This window comes from Pituophis catenifer, unplaced genomic scaffold, assembly GCF_029215685.1.
Source record: "Pituophis catenifer annectens isolate HBS135680 unplaced genomic scaffold, rPitCat1.0.hap2 SCAF_18, whole genome shotgun sequence".
NCBI classification, from domain to species: Eukaryota; Metazoa; Chordata; class Lepidosauria; order Squamata; family Colubridae; genus Pituophis; species Pituophis catenifer.
In genome coordinates, this window is record NW_027256898.1 from 8,276,234 (window position 1) to 8,299,798 (window position 23,565).

General features: G+C 44.1%; 1 protein-coding gene across 2 annotated transcripts; it reads right to left on the bottom strand.

Annotated features, from left to right (window-relative positions):
* Window positions 1-2,243: 2,243 nt before the first annotated feature.
* Window positions 2,244-23,102, bottom strand: RCC2 (regulator of chromosome condensation 2). 2 transcript variants are annotated; one of them, XM_070956081.1, is made up of 13 exons: window positions 23,010-23,102; window positions 18,700-19,035; window positions 16,696-16,789; window positions 10,653-10,796; window positions 10,400-10,531; window positions 9,288-9,376; window positions 8,320-8,434; window positions 8,067-8,233; window positions 7,179-7,359; window positions 6,759-6,864; window positions 5,804-5,876; window positions 4,316-4,393; window positions 2,244-3,114 (listed from the first exon to the last, which is right to left on the bottom strand). In XM_070956081.1, the coding sequence occupies exons 2-13, from the start codon at window positions 19,024-19,026 to the stop codon at window positions 3,010-3,012; spliced, it is 1,611 nt and encodes a 536-aa protein (XP_070812182.1). In that variant the 5' UTR covers window positions 19,027-19,035; window positions 23,010-23,102; the 3' UTR covers window positions 2,244-3,009. The 2 variants fall into 2 exon arrangements, with proteins under 2 accessions (XP_070812182.1, XP_070812181.1); XM_070956080.1 differs by having other exon boundaries at window positions 18,700-19,042.
* Window positions 23,103-23,565: the final 463 nt, after the last annotated feature.

Consider the following 23,565-nt stretch of genomic DNA (forward strand, 5'->3'; position numbering starts at 1 on the left):
AAAACTCTATTAATGCCTCCAGAAACATCATGTCAGTTTTATATCCGACCACTATTTTATTTGTCTATTCTTCCTTAATAACGTATGTCATTTTTTTTTATTTTTTTTAAAATTTGATTTATATGCCGCCCTTCTCCGGAGACTCAGGGCGGCTTACAATGCGCTAAGCAATAGCCTTCATTCTTTTGTATATTTATACAAAGTCAGCTTATTGCCCCCACAACTGGGTCCTCAATTTACCTACCTTAGAAAGGATGGAAGGCTGAGTCAACCTTGAGCCTTGGCGATATTCGAACCTGCAGTAATTGCAGGCAGCTGTTCTTAATAACAGGGTGCTTTAGACCACTGTACTACCAAGGCTCATATTTTCATCTCATCTCAATTTTCATCTTATCATTTTGAAGAAAAGCTGTCTTACATACTTACCCATTTCCGCCGCCCCATTAGCACTCAGATGAAAAGCTGAATTAAGCCCTTGGGAGGATCCAATTGATTTAACAAACTCTCTCCAGAACTTGGCGGTGAACTGGACTCCACGATCTGAAACCTAGAGTTGACTGCTAGCTTTTCCAGATTAATCCATGACTTGCTTTCAACCAGTTGTCTCTTTCTTTCTCTGTCTCATTCTTTCTTTCTCTCTCTCTCATTCATTCTTTGCCTCTTTCTCTCTGTCTCATTCTAATTCTCTCTCTCTCATTCATTCTTTGCCTCTTTCTCTCTCTGTCTCATTCTGATTCTCTCTCTCTCTCTTTCTCTTTCTCTCTCTCTCACCTCATGGGCCAGCCAGTGTCTTGGGGCTGAGAGAAAGTCAAGCATCTCCCTGAGAGAACGAGGTGCACGGAGCATCAACAAGGGCCGGAAGAAGTGTGGGAGCGAAGCACTACTTGAACTTGTGCGGGTTCAATTAGTTAACAATTTAAGGACAATTTGCATGGCAGATTGGTTCTAAAAATATTTGGCTAGGCAACAGGTCCCGACATGAATGCAGGATCATCTCTGCTGTTAGCACAGTACAGAAAGAAGGAGAAATTAAGACTGCAAAGTCTAAACAAACCCATCATTTTATTTAAACATTTGAGAAATATATATAAAAAAAAAAAAGTGAAGGGGAAAACAAAAGAGAATGACAAGACTAGACTAAACTCTTTTCCCCATCTCATTTAACTTTAATTGGTTCTCGTCCCGCTGAGCCCTTCTTCTTGGTGAAGAAAAAAAAAGTCAGCAGTTTTAAACACAAACCTTCAGGCCAACCAGTTCCAAAGCAAAACTTTTTACTTAGCACAAAAACAGCCGTTTCTTTGGTGAAAAATGGAAGTACCTTTTTTTCTTCTCTCTCCCCCATGGCAAATAAATTAACCCCCGTTGCCTTAGAATGATGGTGAAAGGGGAAAATGTCTGTCTGTCCCTCATAATGGGTTAGAATGACTTAGCCAATGAAGAAAAGGAACATCGGGAAAAATGAATAAAACAGTAAAGGGAGGTATCGAACGTGGCTGAACGTACCAAAACAGGAAAAGGAGAAAATGTTTTGAAACAGACCTGTGCAAAGAAAATCAACCTCCTGATTTTTCTCATCTGCAAATTTAGCATCAAGTCAACAGGTACTGCTTTCCAATTTTCCCCATCAGTGGCGGGTTTATTTTTCCCTTCAGTTGATTGCTCATTGTTCTAACTCAAAAGTTAGCAGGTTAAAAGGTGGCTCAAACCCATCGAGGGATGCCAATGATGGTGAAAGGGGAAAGTGTCCTGGTCCCTCATTTTAAATCAATCTAAAAAAGAGCAGCGTGTAGCTTTCAAGGCAGAAAATTTCCACCCCACAAACACCAAATGGTGAAATAAGACAGCTGCGAATTAAATTCCCACAAGGCCAGGAATGCATCTCCTGTTTTTCTGAGAAACTTTGTGTAGTTTTCTCAAAGAGTGGTTGCCTTTTAGGGGTTCAAGAAAAGGGGTCTGCAGGAATGCTGTTCCCCAGACTCAAAATATTCTAAGTTTTAGGAGGACTGACGCATCAGTCTGAGAATCCACCTCTCAGCTGTCATTCAATGATCCAAAGAAATGCCTCTTTTGAAAGAGGAACTCCAAATTTACACTTTCTAGCAAAGTGGATATCAACCAATAAAGAGAAAAAGATAAACAAGAGAAGGGTTTTTTTTTTCCAGCTTAAGTACTAGGAATCAGAATTTAGCCAAAAGAGGGAAACTTCCCTCCATCTTATTTCAAGGCAACAAATTCATTTTACTTGTTCTTAAACCATATTTGAAGCACCCTCCTGTGGTCAGCCTCCTTATTTCAGGACAACTGCGACTTTCAAGGAAAACATCCTAGAAGTCCCCCCACCCTCTTCCCCCAGATGCCCAACCACACCAGGTTGCGAGAAAGCAACGCTGTGCATCGCAAAGGAACACAACGCCGATCAGCGTCTGTGGCAACACGGCGGCACAATCGCTCGACGTTAAATCAGTGGGAACTCTTGAATTCAAGAGGCCTGGTGCCCAATCACACCAAAGGAGATTACAAAAAGGCACGGAAATTAAAAAAAAAAAATAGATAGCGTTTTCTTCGGGGACAAAACACAAAGCATAGGCCACTCTCTGCAGTAGAAAAAAAAAAAAGAACTTTCAATGCTGGCTTACTGGTCCCAAGTAGGTTTAAGAGGGGAAGAACAAATGGACAAAATGCTCTTGAAGTTTCCATCGGACTATAGTGACCGAAAAGGGATGAATGGACATCTTCAATTTATCCTCCACCACCACAAAAAAAAAAAAAAAAAAAAAAAAAAGGAAATACAAAATACAAACAAGCCATCTTGGGGGAAAAGGATGGGGTGGAGAGAGCAGGGCACGGAAGAGTCCTAGCAACAGGTAGTTTAAAACTTCAAATGGCGTATAAAAACCGAAATCTCAGAAGTCTAACAAAACGCACGGAGGGGCCCGCGGTCTCTTTGCCAACCGCCAACGTGGTGCATTCGGCAGCTCGCCGGGTTGAGGGAAGAGTCACGTGCCCGGGTCAGAGGGTGCGTGGGTTGTATTCTGGCAATTTCTTGATTTTCTCCTTTTCGGCTTCGCTCTCGTCGCGGGCAATTGCCAAGGAGTGCGCGTAGCCCATGGCTACCTGTAAAAAAGAGACGGGATTGCTGCTTGGATCGCCAAACCCTAAATTCCCTTCGCGGGGTGAGCGCCACCGCACATAAACGATCCGCATGACAGCTTCGTGCAATCGTCACGTTTGCACCTTAAACGAAGGCAATGCCTGTGTTAAGAGGCAGCTCCCCGAATGCAGAGGCTGAGGGTTTATACATTCTATAAAAATGTCCTGCCAATATCCCTGCTCTTTATAGTTTGAATACACTCAACTTGCGAGGAGGAGATTGAGAGGTATGCTGATTAAAGAAACCACCACACAGGTTTAGCCTTAGTTTATAAGAACTCTTTGATCTCCTCTATGCAATGTTAACATATAAAGTCTCTCTCTCTGTCTCTCTCTCGTTAAATTATCTCCCTCTCTCTCTCTCCCTCCTTCCCTCTTGAATTGCCTGCTGCACTTTCCTTCCACAGCCTCTGCTCCTTCCTGGATTTCTCAGGCTTGCCCCACAGAAGCCTCTCCTCTCCTCTCCCTCAGGCTTGCCCCATAGAAGCCTCTCCTATCCCACCCCCCTTTTCTCCCTCAGGCTAGCCCCAGAGACGCCTCTCCTCTCCTCTCCCCCTTCTTTCCCTCAGGCTTGCCCCATAGAAGCCTCTCCTATCCCATCCCTCTTCTTTCCCTCAGGCTTGCCCCATAGAAGCCTCTCCTATCCTATCTGCCTTCTTTCGCTCAGGGTTGCCCCACAGAAGCCTCTCTTATCCTCCTTATTGCCTTCACTCCCTCTCCCTTTCCCTAGGCCTCTTTCTCCATTTCCCCCTTAAGCCTCTTTTCCTATCCTTTCAGGCCTCCTTTTCCCCAGGCATCCCTTCCTATCCTTCCCTTCTGGCTTTCCCCCCCAGAAAACCCTCCTTTCTCCTCTCGCACGCCCTGTCCCCTTTTCTTCCCACCAAAACCGCCTCCTATTCCCTTCTCTCCCTCGCTACACATACCCCCACTATCCATTTGTTTCTATACATACATACATACACCTATCCCCTCTGCCTATATCTATCATCTACCCATCTATCCCTCCCTCCCCCACCCACTGATTCCTTCCTTCCTTCCTTCCTTCCTTTTTTCCTTCCTCCCTCTCCTTTCCTTCCTTCCTCTTTCTTTCCCTTCCCCCCTCCCTTCATTCCATCCACCCACCCACTCACAAACACCCTAATCTCTGTGTAAGATGCCGGTTTACCTGTTCTGTGTAAATCCCATCCAGCGTTTTCACCTCCTGAGCTGCAGTTGATGACTTCGGCTTGTGATCTCCGTAGCCCTGAAAAAAACAAGAGATAACTGTCTGGTTTGGCTCTGCAACCCAACAAGACAGACACAGACTTCAGAAGGTCATTAGAACTGCAGAAAAAACAATGGCTACCAACCTGCCTTCCATTGAGGACCTGTATACCGCACGAGTCAAAAAGAGGACTGGGAAAATATCTACAGACCCCTCAAATCCTGGACATAAATTGTTTCAACTCCTACCCTCAAAACGACACTATAGAGCACTGCACACCAGAACAACTAGACACAAGGACAGTTTTTTCCCGAACGCCATCATTCTGCTAAACAAATAATTCCCTCAACACTGTCAAATAATTTACTAAGGCTGTATTACTATTATTCTTGTCTTCCTTACTAGTGTCTATCTCTTCCCACTTATTACTATAACCATGTTGCTTGTATCTTTCAATTATATTGTTTTTGTTTCCTAGTAAGATTTGATTGTTTATTAGTAACCTATAACTATCACTGTTGTATCTTTTTATTCTTGATGAATGTATTTTATTCTCATGTACACTGAGAGCATATACAGTATATGTATATGTGTGTATATATACGTGTATACATACATATATATATATGTATGTATGTATGTATGTATATGTATATGTATATGTATATGTATGTATATGTATGTATATGTGTGTGTGCATATTCTTTCTAGCCAGGTTTTACCTACGTAAGCTAAGATGTTCTACAGCCCTGGTTCTGTGAAATCTCATTCACAATTTTCTGGGCTTTTTGTTTCTTGCTGACAAACAGCAACTCTGTGCTGCTCTTTGGGAGACTCAGATAGCTATTTCTGCCTTGTAAGGTGTCATCAGTGAGCCTTCTCAGGTATCCTCCCTGTAAAGGTACAATGTGTCTTTTTCTTTTTCGTAGGCTTTTATGTGCATATTCTTTCTGGCCAGGTTTTACCTACGTAAGCTAAGATGTTCTACAGCCCTGGTTCTGTGAAATCTCATTCACAAGTTTCTGGGCATGGCTTGGTGGGTGTGGCAGGGGAAGGATACTGTAAAATCCCCATTCCCTCCCTACTCCACGGGAAGGTTACTGCAAAATCCCCATTTCCTCCCAATCAGCTGGGACTCGGGAGGCAGAAAATAGATGGGGGCGGGGCCAGTCAGAATTTTTACTACCGGTTCTCTGAACTACTCAAAATTTCCACTACCGGTTCTCCAGAACTGGTCAGAACCTGCTGAAACCCCACCTCTGGTCTTCACACTTTCTAAGTTGGGAAACTGGTAACTTCATAGAGAAAACAAAGGAAAAACCCTTTCCTGGGTTCTAAGTCAGGCCCATCTCCAGTAAAATTGCCAAGCAACCTTCTAAGCTGTCGCATCAGAGTGGTTGCTGTGAGATGGGCGGCAAATAAATTTATTAAATAAAATCAGCCCCTTACCAGCTCTCCAAAAGTAGGAGAAGGCCCCCAGCTGATGGTGCTCTCATCCGCTGCCACTATGATGCTGCTCTTCCTGAAAATGAAGCAGAAAGTTACTGTAGAAGAGCTGCAGATGTAGAAAGTGGAGAGAAGGCATCCTACAGAGGTTCTAAACAAAAGCATCCAGAAAACCCCAGCCAGCATAGTTAACAGCTGGATCACGGGAATTGTTGTGGTCTGCTGGCAGCCTGTAGAGCTGGCAGCAGAGTCAGACATTGAGGAAGCTGGGGAGGGACATGGGCCAGCCCTGGAGTCTGGGGAAGCTCGGACAAGGGCTCTGCATCAGAGGCAGAGATGGGGCCAGGGCCATCTGGGAGTTATGTGCTAACTCCAGAACCTCCAGAGTCGGACATCATCCGAGGCAGAGGAACGGGGAGCCTGTTCCCAGTGCGCGCATGCGTAGAGGTGCTAGAAGGCAAGAACAGTTAAGACAAAAGGGGCGACTTGGGAGTAAGGCTTGGAGATGATTGGCCCCTTCCATAAGACATAAAGGAGGAGCAAAGGCACATGAGCCTTTGCAGGAAGCAACTTTGTTTGTTTTGGTTGGTTTAAAATTCTGAAGCTCCATTTTGACTCTGTGCTCCGTGTGGCCTTGCAAAGCTAATTGTCAATTACGTCTTTGGCAGCGTGTCAAGGGAGATAAAGGTAGGTGCTTATCAGCCTTATCCCGAAGAACTGTGGCTGACTTCTGTTGGGACTCTTTACAAACTATTTGTGACTCATCACGGGCTGGGAATGAACAGAATTCCCAGCCGTTGAAATAAAAAGAGGGTTTTTGTCACTAATTGTGTGCTTTTTACTGTTTCAGGAAGCCTAGGTCAGAACAGGAATTCTCCTGCAGAACACAAGCTCTTCTTCCAGGACTAAAGAGAAAAACGAAGGAAAGCAGAGGAGAAGAATAAAATAGCTTCCTTACCCACAGGACAAACTACGGATTTTCCAGCCACACAGATCCTGCACAGTTTTGGGGTACATCGTTGACTCTCGGGAAGTGTTCGTCGCTCCCCAGAAAAACAGGCCTCCTGCAGCAGGCACGGGGGGGGGGGGGGAATTGTGTTGCTATTGTGCATTGTTTACAAGGACGCCTGCTCTCTGTGAGGCTATTAGCAGACAGGCGTTGTGCAAATTTGAAGACATGTCCACATTCTGATTTTCTCCGTTAGCAGGAGAGTGAACTGAATTGCATTAACTGGAAACCATAATATTAAAACAGGCAGCAATTCTCACGAGCAGTTCTACACTTCCTTGTGCTATATATTGACAGCAGGAGTTTTCAAAAATAATGCTTTTTTTTTTTTTTATTTGAAGAGTTGACCGATTCCAAGACCGAGCTTACCCGTTTCGCTGACTGCAAAAGAGCAGGTGTAACCTGCGTAGATCTGTGCAGCCCCACGGCCGGGGAAGTCGAAAAGCTTCACTAACCGTGGCACCATCTCATCCCGCTGCTCTGCGTGTCCTAATCGGCCATAACCGCCAAACCCCCAGGAGAAAACACGTTTCTGCGAGTCCAGGATGAGCTGGAGAATGGCAGGAGGTTGTGAATTAAAATCTAGATTGAAGAGAAGGAGGCGAGGTGATAGAGGAGGAAAAGGAAAGAAGGATAGGAGGAGGAGAAAGGGGAGGAGGAGGAGGAGGAGGAGGAGGAGGAGGAGGAGGAGGAGGAGGAGGAGGAGGAGGAGAAGAAGAAGAAGAAGAAGAAGAAGAAGAAGAAGAAGAAGAAGAAGAAGAAGAAGAAGAAGAAGAAGAAGAAGAAGAAGAAGAAGAGGAGGAGGAGGAGGAGGAGGAGGAGGAGGATACGAAGAAAAAGAAAAAGAAGAAGAAGAAGAGGAGGAGGAGGAGGAGGAGGAGGAGGACTTGAAATGTTCTTCAACTCTGAACTTTCTGACAAGGTTCCAGATTTTGGCCTCAAAACAATTCCTTCTAGCCTCTATTCTTCATTTTGAAACGTCCGTTTTGAGGCAAGAATGCCATTCCAGCCAGATCCTATTAACCGGCAACATTTAAACAAGGTGTTTTCCCCCTTTAGCATTGAAAACAGCAGAGAAACGTTTCAAAGTTTTCTTCCTCATCCACTCCAACCTGCTGTGATACTTAACCATCAAGGAAACTGTTTAGAAGTTAGCACACCGACTCACTTTCGGTTATCTTCTGTGGCTCCCCTGGTTTATTGCAGCCAAAGTTTTGTCGCTGAAGTCAAAACCACAGAGAGAACTAAATCTCTTACCGTGTGATTTGCACCGCACGCCACATCCCTCACGACGATGTTCGGGACCGGTAGGATCTGTCCATCTTTGGTCTTCTCGAGAAAGATGGCGATGCGACGGGGAACGAGTTCGCAGTCATATTCTATCCTCTGGGCTCTGGCGATGAATTTCCCGTCGGAGTTGTGCCCTGTTGTGGGGCAGAAAGTTTGAATCTAAGGAGCGTCCTTCAAACTCTCGCTCCCCAAAGACATCCAAGGCTGTAGAGATTCCTACCTAGCTGTCCGTACTCAGGACAACCGAACGAGTAAAGATTCCCTTTGCAATCCATAATCATGCTAAACTCTGCCCCGCAAGCCACTTTGGTAATCGGCTGGCCGTTGTACATGATCTAAAAGAAAGCAAACACACACACAGAAACACACACACACACAAAAAAGGTTTAAGGAAATACTGAAAAACACATTTCTCTTTTTCTCCAAGCAGTCACTTCAGACTGCTATTAGCGCAAGCCTGTCTAAAGTTTGCTTTTTAATACACATCTCTTTGGCAAATTAGAATAGAATAGAATAAACAGAGTTGGAAGGGACCTTGGAGGTCTTCTAGTCCAACCCCGTCTAGGCAGGAAACTCTACACCACTTCAGACAAATGGTTATCCAACCTCTTCTTAAAAACTTCCGGTGTTGGAGCATTCACAACTTCTGGAGGCAAGTTGTTCCACTGATTAATTGTTCTCACTGTCAGGAAATTTCTCCTTAGTTCTAAGTTGCTTCTCTCCTTGATGAGTTTCCACCCTTTGCTTCTTGTCCTGCCCTCAGGTGCTTTGGAGAATAGTTTGACTCCCTCTTCTTTGGGGCAGCCCCTGAGAGATTGGAAGACTGCTATCATGTCTCCCCGAGTCCTTCTTTTTATTAAACTAGACATACCCAGTTCCTGCAACCGTTCTTCATATGTTTTAGCCTCCAGTCCCCTAATCCTCTTTCTTGCTCTTCTCTGCACTCTTTCTAGAGTCTCCACATCTTTTTTACGTCGTGGCGACCAAAACTGAATGCAGGATTCCAAGTGTGGCCTTACCAAGGGATTATAAAATTGGATCTTAAAAGTTTTTGGAAGAGAAGCTGGAACATGAATGTTTCCAGTTGAGGGAGGTAGTAGTTCAGGCAGTGAGAAATGGGAAACAGGAGAAAAACTTGAATTAGGAACGCCTTAGCCAATGTTGCATTTTGGAGCCTGCTTCTTGTACCTGCGTAGGACTAGGAATGGCGTCGGTCTGGTTCCCCAATCCAAGCTGCCCCATCTTGTTCTCTCCGAAAGCAAAAACAGATCCATTCTCTAGAAGGAAAAGATTAAAAAAAGACCCTTAACTCACTCAGTTAAAACCAGCTTGAATGCAGCTTAATGCAGATACTTCTCAACTTGCAACCACAATTTGGTCATAAGTCATGAAAGTCACTAAGCAAGTCACCACGTAATCTTGCCCAATTTTATGACTTCTGGGGCAGCTGTTAAACAAACCCATTCTTGCCATAGGGCTATTTTTGCTGGCAACTGGAAGTAAATCCTGATTTCCAGCAAAAATAAATGGCTGTGTTATGACCCAGGCTCACTTAATCATTACAGGACACAATTGGTCCCAAATAAAACTGTTTTATTATAACAGCTGAGAATTACTTCATTCCCAGTTTAATCCAAATTAATTCCAAAACAAATCCTTCAGAAAAAGTCCTTCAGCTTACCACAAACCTTTATCTTCTTTGGCACCCTGCCAAAGGCCTTTCTTGGCAAAGCCCCACGAAGTTCAGAAACAAGAGACGCTGACTGGAAAATAGATTTAGCAACGTTGCTTTCCTACAAAGAGCCCAAGAGCCTTTGCTGCTCTTTTAAGCCTTATGGGAGGGGCCAATCATCTCCTGGCCTTACTCCCGAGTCGTCCTTTTTGCTTTAGCTGCTCTTGCCTTCTGGCAGCTCTGCGTATGCGCGCACTAGGAACAGGCTCCTCCTGTTCCTCTGCCTCTCTGCTGTCCGACTCTGGGGGCTCCGGAGTCCGTGCATTGCTCCCAGATGGCCCTGACGCAGAGTCCTTGTCCGGGCCTTCCCCAGACTCCAGGACAGGCCCATGGTGCTCCACAGCCTCCTCACTGTCTGACTCCACTGCTAGCTCCGCAGGCTGCTGGCGGACCACAACAGTCTGGACTTCAACTCCCAGAATTCATAGCTGGCTGGGGAATTCTGGGAGTTGAAGTCGACACCTCTTAAAGTGACCAAGGTTGAAAAACACTGTTCTAAAATACCTTGGCAGAACTTTATAAGAAAAAGGAAAGAAAGGCACAGAGACACAACCCAAGGCTCCAATACCTGTGAGGGCCAGTGTGTGGTTGCGCCCACAAGCGGCTGATACAACCGTCTCGCTGCTGAGTACCTCTATAGGCTTAGGGGCGTCGACTCGCTTGGTATCTCCATGGCCCAGCTGTCCTTTGTCGTTGCGCCCTGGCAAAACACACAGGGAAATACACTGTTTGTGTGTGTGCTCAGTGCATTTTTCCACTGAGATCTCGATAAACCCAAACTCCCAACTAAGAGACACAAAAACGAAGCAATAGAAACTCACCCCAGCTCCACAGCTTCCCTTCCACGGTGATGAAGAGGCTGTGAGCGGCACACGGGCCCGAAATTATTGTCCGGACTTGGATTCCCGAGAGGCATCCGTACCTGTGTGGCCCCCACAGGTTCTGGCCAAGGTTGCGATAAGCAGCTGCAAAAGATTCATTATGGTTAATTCGAATTTGGTATAGCCACCCAATTCTAATGGACTCCGGGCAGCATATACAACCAAAAAACTATACAAATGATTAAAACATACAACCGCACAGATAGCCTGAACTGAAACAATCAGAAAAGCAAGATAAATCATACCAGACCCCGCCCCAATATATGAATCAGGGTGGATAAAAATCAATGATTTTTTTAAAAAAATCAAAAAAATCAGATTTTTTTTAATAAAAAACTTTTGGGGTAAAAATCTATCATAAGATAGTTTTCTATTTAAGATACATAAATAATTTAGTTTATTCAGCATGAAATGGAGCTTAGTTATGTAGCATGAGGCTGTATATTCTGCAACACTGGGATTTTCGGTGAGTCAACAGCGGGTCAAAGGAGTAGCAGAGAGGACAGTTGCTCTTTAAAAATTATGATTTAAATCGAGTTGATTTAAATCAAGCCTTTTTACTAGTGATTTAAATCATGATTTAAATTGTGATTTAAATCAACTCGATTTAAATCCAATCCACCCTGGTATGAATACAATGAAATACGAACATTTTTAAAAAAAAAAAAAAATTCCAGCCTTTTAAATAAGCTGGGATGCTTTCATGCAACTTGTTAAGCTGGAACGTTTTAACCACAATTTGTTTCTTGCATGGCTGAATGCAGTGGTGGGATTCAGCCAGTTCGCACCACTTCGGGAGAACCGGTTGTTAACTTTCTGAGCAGTTTGGCAAACTGGTTGTTGGAAGAAATCATTAGGGCAGAGAACCGGTTGTTAAATTACTTGAATCCCACCACTGGCTGAATGGGTTGTATGGTCCCAGAGAATTGCTGCCAAACACAGAAAATAAAGAAAAAAAAGGAAAATTAGAAAAAAAAGTAAAATAAAATAACATAAGGAAACAGGTGCATGAACCCCACTTTGTGGCCTGCAGCATTTTTTTTTTTTTTTTTGAAAAAGACTGGGCTGCTGGGAGGTCTTCCTTTGTTGCTGAAAATGCTTTCTGGGTGGCTGTTCGTAATTCAGACTTACGTTCTTCTTTATATTTAAATTTATTTTAAAGAAGACTCAAAATGTCAGCCAATTAAGGTTCTCTTTTGTTGCTTGGAAAAATGAGCAGCAAACCAATAAAAAGTGAACACGCAAAATTTGTAAAGCAGAAAAATAAAAGCTTTGGATTAAAATTTCCCCCCGTCTGCATTACGGAATCCCCTTGAGTTTGCATTTATTCCTAGGAAGTCCTAGAAATGAACTTTCCTGGGTTCTCAGCAGGAAAGAACCAGATGCTGGAAGCCTTGAAGTCAGCTCATGCATTTTACATGCCCGTCTATTGTGCCTCTTCGCCCTGTGCCAGCCGGATTCTGCCCCCACTGGCTGGGCTCTCTTGCTGAAGATTACAGCCTGAGCTCAGATGTCTTTAAAGACAGACAGCAAAACAAAAAGGGACTCAGTCTGGCTTGGAGACTGCGACGTCAACCCTGAGATAAGAAAAGTTGTGGGATGCGAGCAATGACTTCGGAGACATTCTCGGAGCCTTTGACGGTGAACCCCGAAAAGAGATTTTACAAACTGAGCCTTGAGCTGCTGGACTCCCCGTAAAGGACCCCATAACGGTATTTGTAACTCAGTAACTGTCCTGTTTGACGCAGCAACCAGACAGGGCAGGGTAGAGGCTTCCAACGGTTCGTTAGGACTGCAGAAAAAACAATGGCTACCAGCCTGCCTTCCATTGAGGACCTGTATACTACACGGGTCAGAAAGAGGGCTGAGATAATATCTACAGATCCCTCCCATCCTGGACATAAACTGGTTTCAACTCCTTCCCTCAAGACGACGCTGTAGGGCAATGTTGGCGAACCTTTTTGGCACCGAATGCCAAAACTGTAACACACGCACGAGAGGGGGTGCCGGAAACCGGAAGAGCAGTTCCCCGGCACGCATGTGCATGCCAGGAAGCTGAGTTTCTGGTTTCCGGCACGCTTCCAGTTTCTGGCACGCATGCGCGCACAAAGACCAGCTGGCCACTGCACATGTGTGCACCGGAAACCGGAAGCTCAGCTTCCCGGCACACAGATGAACGCCAGGGAGCTGCTCTTCCAGTTTCTGATGCTCCCATGAAGACCACCTGACCGGTATGCATGCGTGCGCTGAAACCCGGAAGAGCAACAGGCGACGGTTAGTGTGCACGGAGAGATGGCTCTGCGTGCCACTTCTGGCATGTGTGCCATAGGTTTGCCATCATGGCTATAGAGCATTGCATGCCAAAACAACCAGACATAGTTTTTCCCCCTGTGCCATCTCTACTAAACACTTAATTTCCACAGCAATATCTCCTTTCTTATCTTTCCTACTAACCTCTCCTATTGGTTTCTTATGATTTATCAATTGTTTGTAACTAATGATTGCTAATTTATATGTACACTGTGAGCTTACGTATACGAGACAAATTCCTTGGGTGTCCAATCGCACTTGGCCAATAAAAAATTCATTACTCTATTCTTATTCTGTTCTTATTCTAATTCTGCTTCTAACTCTTATTCTGTTCTATTGAAATTAGAACATGCACAGAAATAAAATAGGTCAATAGGTTTTATTGAAAATTAGTGTGTTGTTCCACTCTGGCTACTTCTCACAAAGACCGACTTTCGATAACGAATTCAATGAGTTGCGGTTAATCCTCGATTTATGACAATTGGGAGCAGAATTTCCATCTCTAAACCAGTCAGTTGTTAAACGAGTCATGCCTATTTTTATGAACTTTTTTTTTTGGTCCTGGTTGTTAAGTAGTGAATCATGTGGTCTTTAAGCAAATCTGGCTGCCCCTACTGACTTTGCTTTTGGGAAGCCAGCTGGGAAGGTCACAATCATGTGAATCCCAAGAAGCCATGGGTGGAAACTAATCAAGGAGAGAAGCAATTTAGAACTAAGGAGGAATTTCCTGACAGTGAGAACAATTGATCAGTGGAACGACTTGCCTTCAGAAGTTGTGAATGCTCCAACACTGGAAGTTTTTAAGATGATGTTGGATGACCATTTGTCTGACGTGGTGTAGGGTTTCCGGCCTAAGCAGGGGGTTGGACTAGAAGACCTCCAAGGTCCCTTCCAACTCTGTTATTCTATTCCAGGGGTCTGCAACCTTAAACACTCAAAAAGCCATTTGGACCCGTTTCCCACCAAAAAGAAAACAACGGGAGCCACAAAACCCTTCCCATGTCCTGACTATTTCTTGAGCGGCCACAAAACTAGCATATGTAGTTGAATTAATCATTCTGTTTTCTTCTGAAACTTTTCTTTTCTTGGATTTATCCATGGTTGGCCTACTGGGTGTTGAAAAGCTCAATAAATCGTGTGCTGGTGGGTGTCGCACATTGGCGGTTGTGACACATATTTTGAGTGACAGGGAGACACAGCAGAGGGGTGAAAGAGCCACATGCGGCTCCAGAGCCGCAGGTTGCTGACCCCTGTTCTATTCTATTCTAATCCAAGATGCTGCAACCATTGTTAATAGTATCAGATGACCAATTTTGATCCCGTGACCACGGGGATGCTGCGACGGTCTTAAGGGCGAGGACTGGTTATAAATAACTTTTTTTCAGTGTCACTGTAACTTCCAAAGGTTGCTAAGCGAACAGGTAGTCCTTGAGTTTCAACAGTTCATTTAGTGACCGTTACAACAGCACTAAGAAAAACGATTTACGACCATTTTTCACACTTACAATCATTGCAGCCCATGGTCACAGGATCAACTTGGCAACTGAATCATATTTATGACGGTTGCAGTGTCTCGGGGTCATTTAAATCCCCTTTTGCGGCCGAAAGCAAAGCCAATGGGGAAGCCCAATACTAACTTAAGAACTTCAGTGATTCACTTAACAGCCATGGCAAGAAATGTCGTAAAACGGGGCAAAAACTCATAAGCGTAAATTTTGGGCTCCATTGTGGTCGTAAATCAAGGACTATCTGCATTATTAAGATGATAAGTTGTGCTTGGATTGACCCAACTAAGGGACTAGTAAGTTTAATATGTCCTCTACCCAAAATATTAAAACTTACAAATAGTCTCTTAGTTGTAACCCTAAACTCAAGTGCAGAAAATGTGCATGCTTGGATCGGTGGAGAATTTTGAAATTATTTATAAATTCATTATTTATAAATTTATGAAACAATGGCTACCAACTGGCCTTCCATGGAGGCCCTGTATGCTGCACGAGTCAAAAAGAGGGCTGGGAAAATATCTACAGATCCCTCGCATCCTGGACATAAATTGTTTCAATTCCTACCCTCAAAACGACGCTATAGAGCACTGCACACCAGAACAACTAGACACAAGGACAGTTTTTTCCCCAAACGCCATCACTCTGCTCAACAAATAATTCCCTCAACACTGTCAAACTATTCACTAAGTCTGCACTACTATTCATCTTCTCATCGTTCCCATCATCCATCTCCTCCTACTTATGACTCTACTGTAACCTTGTTGCTGGTATCCTTAACGATTTATATTGACTGTTTCCTAGTATGATTTGATTGCTTATTTGTTCCCTATGACTATCATTAAGTGTTGTACCTTACGATTCTTGACAAATGTATCTTTTCTTCTATGTACACTGAGAGTGTATGCACCAAAGACAAATTCCTTGTGTGTCCACTCACATTTGGCCAATAAAGAATTAATTCCATCATCCGTCCGTCCATCCATCCATCCATCCATCCATCCATCCATCTATCTATCTATCTGTCTGTCTGTCTATCTATGTGTACAGTTAATATCTCGGGTTTCTTCCTGTGTAATTGTAAATATATCCTTAAAAGGGTAGTAGTGACGTTTCGACGAAATCACATTCGTCATCTTCTAGCTGAAGTTCTCTATCTATCTATCTATCTATCTATCTATCTATCTATCTATCTATTTCCTAGTATGATTTGATTGCTTATTTATACCCTATGACTATCATTAAGGGTTGTATCTTATGATTCTTGACAAACGTATCTTCTCTTTTTATGTACACAGACAGCGTATGCACCAAAGACAAATTCCTTGTGTGTCCAATCAGACTTGGCCAATAAAGAATTCAATTCAATTCACTTCACTTCAATTCTATTCTATTCTAATTTCCTATTTCTAAACCTCCCACCTCCCTTGGATACAGCCACTAACCAAAAATTATAAACCCCACAATTCTACATCTCTTTTCGCTCAACCGGTGCAAAAAAAAAAAAAACCCAACCATTTATCCTGAATTAGGAACTGCTCTTTTTGGTTTCCCAAGCTCTCCACCATTTAAGCTGGCCAAAATGATTTTAATTTAATTTTATTTTTAGTCTCTCTTCTGGGTGGCTCCCTGTGCGTTCTTGCCGTGTGTTTATTTAAGAAGGCAGTGCTCCAGGGGAAAAAGCATCATCAGGCTCGCCCGTAGCTTACCAAAAAGGGGTGCTTTATATTTATTCTGGAATAAAAGTCTTAATGGAACCCATTAAAACAAACCCAGCCTAAAAACAACAACAGCCGCCCTTGTCTGAATCCAGTCACAGATGTTCTCTTAGAAATAAGAGCAATCGGCCACAGCCACAGCTGGCTGGAACAGTGGCCTCCTTCAATTGTGTTTCAGGGATGAAATTCAGCAGGTTCTGACGAACCGGTAGCGGACATTTTGAGTAGTTCAGAGAACCGGCAAATACCACCTCTGGCTGGCCCCAGGAGTGGGGAGGGAATGGGGATTTTGCAGTATCCTTCCCCTGCCATGCCCAAGCCACACCACCCCCACTAAGCCACACCCACAGAACTGGTAGTAAAAAAGTTTGAATTCCACCACTGTTGTGATTCCATGCAGGACGATCACATCCTCAGACCACTTAATCCAGAAATGATTAAAGCTTTACTTACCTTGCTGTTTTGGGACTTCTTTCCGGCCAATCAAGTCCCAGTTGGTGGCTCCAAATATCAAAAGCTGTCCCCTACACTTTGAACCTTCCAGTTTCTGAAAAGGAAGAAAAACAAAAGTTTTGATTTTAGATGTGAGCTGTGTCAAGTCCCGAGAACCAGAAGAATCAAGAATTAAAGCGGACAGCTAACAAAACATGGGTCGAAATCCCTAGCAGAAAGAATACAAAAGCAAATATCAGGGAAATTAGGAAAGGAAAAAGGGAAGTGGATAGTGGGGGAAAGCAAGGGAAAAAGAAAAAAAATAAGGCATTGACTTCCGACTCCTTTGTAGTAGTAAAATAAGGCATTAAAATCTACCCTCAACTTTTTAATAAGAGAAACTAGCCATTTCTATAACAACAAATCTATCCAATCGGTAAAACCCAAAATCAAAGTTTCATTTTTTTCCCACCTCAGGCACAAAGTCCAGAAATGGTTTCCCAAGTAGAAATAAAAAAGGAAACATGGATAGCTATTTTTTTCCCCAACATGTTTTTTTCTAGTTTTATTAATTTACAATATGACATACAGAAAGAATACAAAAGCAAGTATCAGGGAAATTAGGAGAGGAAAAAGGGAAGTGGATAGTGGATAGTGGGGAAAGCAAGGGAAAAAGGGGGAAAAAAGGCATTGACTTCCAACTCCTGTGTAGTAGTAAAATAAAGCATTAACATCTACCCTCAATGTTTTACTTTTTCATAGTAACAGAAACTAGCCATTTCTATAACGACGATTCTATCCAATTGGTAAACCCCAAAATCAGAGTTTCATTTTTTCCCCCACCTCAAGCACGAAGTCCAGAAATGGTTTCCCAAGTAGAAATAAAAAAGGAAACATGGATAGCTATTTTATGAGTTTTTAACTTGTGGAAAACTTACTAGTGAAACACAGAAATCGGAGGAGGGTGGGGGGGGCCTAAGACACCAGTGCAAAATTTCTGCGTTCACACAACTTTTCAACCAGAGAAAAAAAACAAGAGGGGGTGAGATCCAGAAGAGGCAAGAGGTTCCCAAATCTTATGAACTGAATGCATTTGCAGTATGGGTAAAAATTAAATGACTGCAGCATTCTTGCATTAAATAAAAAAGCTAACGCTTGCACGCACGCACACACACAAAACTAAAACTGGCCAACAAAATGCTTTAGCTAACTAGTCCTGCATTTCAGTCTGTACTCTGCTCTGGAGAACTTTTTAATTTTTTTCTGTGCGTGGCGACGAACAGGTTCCTTTCGTGAGTTTGGTCTTTTTAACGAACGGATGAAAATATTTTGCCTTTTCTTAGCACTCTGAAAAAAGAAACCGCAGGCAGAAAAATGGGGGGGGGGGGGTGGAAACGCACCCAGCATAGAAGGGCATCAACATGGCAGGAAGGAGGAGATGGGCGACTCCCCCCATCTGAAAGACCTCTCCAGGCTAGCCCGTAAACGGAGTCTGCTTTCATTCCCATGAAGTGCAGCTGCGTCTTTACAGACTCACAACCCTTAGACCCGTAATGGCGAACCTATGGCACGCGTGGCACAGGTGGCATGTGGAGCCATATCTATGGGCACGCAAGCATTGCCTTAGCTCAGCTCCAGCACGCATGAACATGCCGGCCGTCTGATTTTTGGCTCTTCCGGGCCCACCGAAAGTCGGGAAATGGGCTGTTTCTGGCCTCCGGAGCGCTTCCGGGGTGGGGAAGGCTGTTTTCGCCCTCCCCAGGCTCCTAGAAAGCCTGGGGAGCCTGGGGAGGGCGAAAAAACGGGCCTACCAGGCCCACTGTGCAATCGCATGCCAGAAGCGTGGGGAGTGTGGGGAGGTCATGTGCGCATGCATGGGGGGGGGAACACACTGAATTATAGGTGTGGGCATACATGCATGCGACCCCCCCACGCAACCCCCGCTTTTGGCACACAACGGCAAAAAGGTTAGCCATCGCTGCCTTAGACCCATTTCCCAGACAGGTAAGACTGATCTCCCCTTACAATGCGCTCCTTGGTGTGTTCGGGCTCGTTGACTACCACGGCGGCCTGGGGTGACTGCAAGCCGGGAGGGTTCTGCTGCTCTCGCCCTCCGGTCCGGGGCACCTTCTTACTTCCTCCGGGGGCCGAGAGTAGGGGCAACACAACCCCGTCCTGCTCCTCTCCGCTGCTGCCCCCGCCCCCGTTGTTGCTGCTGCTGCTGCTGCTGCCCCCACCACTCCGGTTCTTCTTCTTGGCGGTCAGCGGGGCCCCCCGGCCGGTGTTTGCCCGTTTGCGCGCTGCCCCGGTGCCGTTCCCTGAACTAGCTGCATCTGCCTTCCGCCGGGGCATTTTCGTAACCTATCTTCTGCAAACAAAAGAAAAGAGAGAGAGAAAAAAAATAAAGATTATTAGGGGAAAAACACAGAAAAACAGCCATTCTTGGAGAAAGGTGCGAAAAAACTCCAGAGGAATGTAGAGAAACAGCGAGGAAATTCACCCGAAGTTTCTCAAAATAAGATAAATGACAATCGTTGTGTCTTCCCACAACCTCGTATCTGCTGCAAGGCTCCGGGTTTAGCATTTACACCACTTTTTACAAGGGTGTGTAAGGGTGTGTGTGTGTGTGTGTGTGTGTGTGTGAGAGAGAGAGAGAGAGAGAGAGGTATTTTATTATTCCCTTAAATTGGCTTAAGGGCACAATGTTGTGTTTTGTGGAAAATACCTGGATGCGCGTGCCTAAAATCACAAAAACCCATTAGATTCCGCTGAATTTGCTCCTAAGCAGCGGCGCAGAGGAGGAGGAGTATCAATCTAATTAACCTGCATGTGTCAAACCTGGCCACTTTTAAACAGGTATGGACTTCAACTCCCAAGATTCCCAGTCAGCCATGTTGGCTGTGGAACTCTGGGAGTTGAAGTCCCCACCTCTTGAAGTGGCTTAAATTAAGCCCTGCATTCATCCTTAAAATGGGAGTACTTTTACACAAAAAAAGCAGCCGAAAATGAAAGTAGAAACGAGAAGTGCCCCGTCTCAGGTATGTTCTTCCTTTCCCTACAGCTAAAAAAAATGAATTTAAAGCTGACAAATGAGGGGATTTTTTTCCCCCCTCTACCTGACGGGCGACGATCCCAAAATAAAAAGACAATGCATAAAATCTAATATAAAGGCAGAAGAGACCCAAGCTGTAAAGACCGAAGGGAAGAAAACAATATCTGAGCCTTTTCCCCTGCTCATAAATTGCTCATTTTCCCTTAAAAATGAGGAAGTTCGCAGAGCTGACAGAAAAAAAGAAAGAAAAAAAAAAGAAAAAAGCTCCCTCGTGGCCTCATAAAACAATATACAGATATTTAAAAATGATTCTCCCCTCACAGGGATGGGAGAAGAAATAAGCAAAAAAGGGCGGGAAAGGGGGGGAGACAAGAAGGGGAAAGAAAAAGAAATACGAGACAAAAAAGGAGAATTTTTTTAAAAAAATAAATAAATTCCCACGCTCTTCCTTGGTTCTCCACAAGTCTCTGAGGCCCAGGGAGACCCTCCCCAAACCCCTAAAGTTGGGGGGGCAAAGACAGGCTTGTCTTGTCTTCAGCCCCCTCCTCAGACAAGGCCCAAAGCCCCCCAAGATGGCCACTTTCAGCCCCTCAACAAGCCAAGATGAAAGAGAAACCAAGATTAGTTGGGGAGAAACCAAGATTAGTTGGGGGAGAAACCAAGATTAGTGAGGGGGAGAGGACTGAGCACGACTCACAAACCCAACATACTCAATTGGGGGTCCTAGTGGGTACCCCCAACCTACCCACACCCCCATTTTCCTTCGTGCTCCAAGGAAACCAAACTGGAACTAGCCAGGATTAGAAACCTGGCTGGCTTGGGCCGAAGAAACTTCCAACCGAAGTCAAACTAGCTATGGTTAAAATCCTGGCTCTCTGCTGAACCAAGATACAAACTCAGTTACCCAATTCAGCCACGATCTGGGTGGGCTTCACCCCCTAAACTGTCATGTCCCCCCCAAGAAAGGGCAGTCCCCCCCCCCCAAAAGAGAGGGTCGGAGAAAGTAAAGAGGAATAAATTAATCAGGGTTAGTTTTTAAAGGGACCCCCATAAAGGAGCTCCTCAAGAGTTAGAAACCCAGTTTGGGGGCCTGGAGAGAAACCCTATGGATTAAAAAAAAAGGGGGGGGGAAGGAGGGGGCAGAAACATGGACCAAAAATGAGGGATTTAATTAGGAAAATTTGCATTTTTAAGGGCAACAATATTTATGCATGTCTACCCCCACTCCCAGAAAAACCATCTTTAGAGGAAAGAAATCTTAATAGTACAAACTGAGATTCCCACCCCCCTCCCCAGGTTTATTTTCCCTCCAAACCAAGGTTGAGAGGCTGGGTGTGTGTGGAGGAGGGCCACAAAGCCCCTTCCTCACCCCAGAGGAAAGGAGGCCACCAGGTGAGGCCTCTCATCTCTCCCCTCCCTTTGTAACCCAGGCATATAACATATAAGGTATGTATAAAAGTATAAATTGCATTTATATAAATAAATATATAAACATAAAAGGGATTGCCACTCTCGAATTGCCCTTTTTAGTCACACTAGATGCTATTTTAGGACTTCTTTCCAGAGCCCGATACCATAGTTTCTTGAGACTGAAGGATGCCAATGAAATATATAACATATATAATTATATATAGAATAACAACATATAACATATGTATAAATATGTAACATATAGAATTATATATAGAATTATAACATATAACATGTATAATGTAACATATAATTACATATATAATTATATATAGAATATATAACATACAACATATGTATAAATATGTAACATAGAATTATAACATAACATATGTATGTTACATATATAATTACATATATAATTATATATAGAATATATAACATACATGTAAAAATATGTAACATATAATTATATATAGAATAACATAACATATGCATACATATAGAATTATATATAGAATTATAACATATGTATAAATATATTACATATATAATTACATATAGAATTATATATAGAATATATAACACATAACAGGGATATTTCTAACCCCCCCCCCGTATTTTTGAGGTGGGGGGGTGAAAAGCAGGCCCCTAAAGGGAGCTCCCCACTTTAAAAGAGAACCCTTAAAAAAGTTCATTCCTCCCTGCTCAAACTTTGCAACTTGGAAATGGGGTGCAGGCGGCAGATATTGGGGGAGAAGACCCCCCTCCCCATCCTCCAGAGACCCTAACAGACCCCTCCTTCCCCCCCAAAGACCCCCCTCCTCTCCTTGCCCCTCTCCAAGGAAACCACCCCCTCCCCATTTTAACATAGGATTTGAAGCCCCGCTTTCTCAAAAGAGGGGGGGGGTTCCTCCTTTCTCTCTTTCTCTGCCCTGAAGCCCCCTTCCCTCTCTCCAAACCCTTCTCTACTGCCTTTTTCTCCTAAATTTTCTCTCTTTCCACCCCCCCCAACCCAAAAAACAACAACAATTCAGATTACCTGCCCCGAACCGCCTTCATCCCTCCATGCACAAGCAAGGGGGAATAATAATAATAATTATTATTTTTTTGTGCAAAACTTAAAAATCAGAATTGCAAACTTTTTTCGCCCAGGGAAGGAAGGAAGGAAGGAAGCAGCAGCAGTAGTTACAGCGAGTTTTTTTTGGTTTTTTAAGTTTAAAAAAAAAAGAAAAAGGCGGATTTGGGCATCGGACCCTCCTCCTTCCACCCCCACCCACCCCTCTACCAAGCCAGCCGCTGAACAAAGACGAGTCGCCATCCATTTCGCCCCCCCACCACTTCCCCACGGCCCGGACACGCGTCTTGGTGTGAATGCAACCCACTTCGCCCCCCGTGCTCCGAACAATGCGAGATTTCCCAGCCAAAATATATATATATATATAAATCCCCCCTCTCCGCTTTTTTTTTTTTTTTTGCATGCAAAAAAAAAATCCCTCCAACCCGGTGAGATTCCTCCTTTTCCCCCCCCCACCCCAACTCGCATTTTGGGGTGGGGGGGCATTTTAGAAGCCTCCCCCCCCCATCCACCCGTTTCTCGTTTCCCCCAAATAGGGGAGGCCTCTTTTTTGCAAAAAAGCAAGAGGAATTGCAAAAAGGTAAATTTTGCACAAAGCGCGGATCACCCACCTTCTTCTTCTTTTTTTGGTTTTTTTTTTGTTTTCTCCTCCCGGTGGGGACTTTTTTTTCCGCCAAATGGAAAAACAATTCTCCACGACCCCCCTCCCCTTCTTCTCTCTACACCCCCCACCCCCTTTTCTTCCTCTTTTTCATTCTTTCTTTTTTCCCCCCACCTCTCCTTTTTCAAACCCACCTTCTCTTTCTCTTCTTTTGACTTTTTTTGTTTTTTTGTTGTTTGTTGGGCTGGGCCTTTTGCCCCGAGATTCTCAAATATATCCTCCTCTTCCTCTTCCTCCGTCTGTTTCCCTCTCCCTCCCCCCCCCCGAAGACTCCTTCCTGGCCTTAAAGAAAAAAAGAGACAAAAAAAAAATCCGCCTTGCACCTGCCTTCTTCTTTTTTCTGCTTTTGTAAAAAAGAAAGAAAGAAAGAAAGAAAAAGAAAAAAAAAACCCCAAAGGGGGAGAGAGAGAGAGAAGAAGAAGAAGAAAAAAAAATGGAAACAAACTTTGCAAGATCTGGAGACCTCTTCTGTGGAGCGGGGGGGGGTGGGCTGATTTATTTGGGCCAGCCCTCTCTGGAAGGAAGGAAGGAAGGAAGGAAAGAAAAAAAAAAGAAAGAAAGAAAGAAAGAAGAGAGGCTTCTTTGCAAAATTACATCCCTCCAAATGCAAGTTGAGAATTAGGAGGAAACCCCCCCCTCTCTGCAGCGTCCTTTCAAAAAAACCCCTTCCCCGTTTCCTCTGTCTGCCTC

Excerpts from the sequence above, each read along its gene's own strand:
- RCC2 (XM_070956081.1), bottom strand. The coding sequence starts at position 19,026 with ATGCCCCGGCGGAAGGCAGATGCAGCTAGTTCAGGGAACGGCACCGGG. Across the intron at positions 10,797-16,695 it reads AGAAGTCCCAAAACAGCAAG|CTGCTTATCGCAACCTTGGC; the intron begins GTAAGTAAAGCT and ends AATCTTTTGCAG. Across the intron at positions 8,234-8,319 it reads TCCTGAGTACGGACAGCTAG|GGCACAACTCCGACGGGAAA; the intron begins GTAGGAATCTCT and ends GCCCCACAACAG.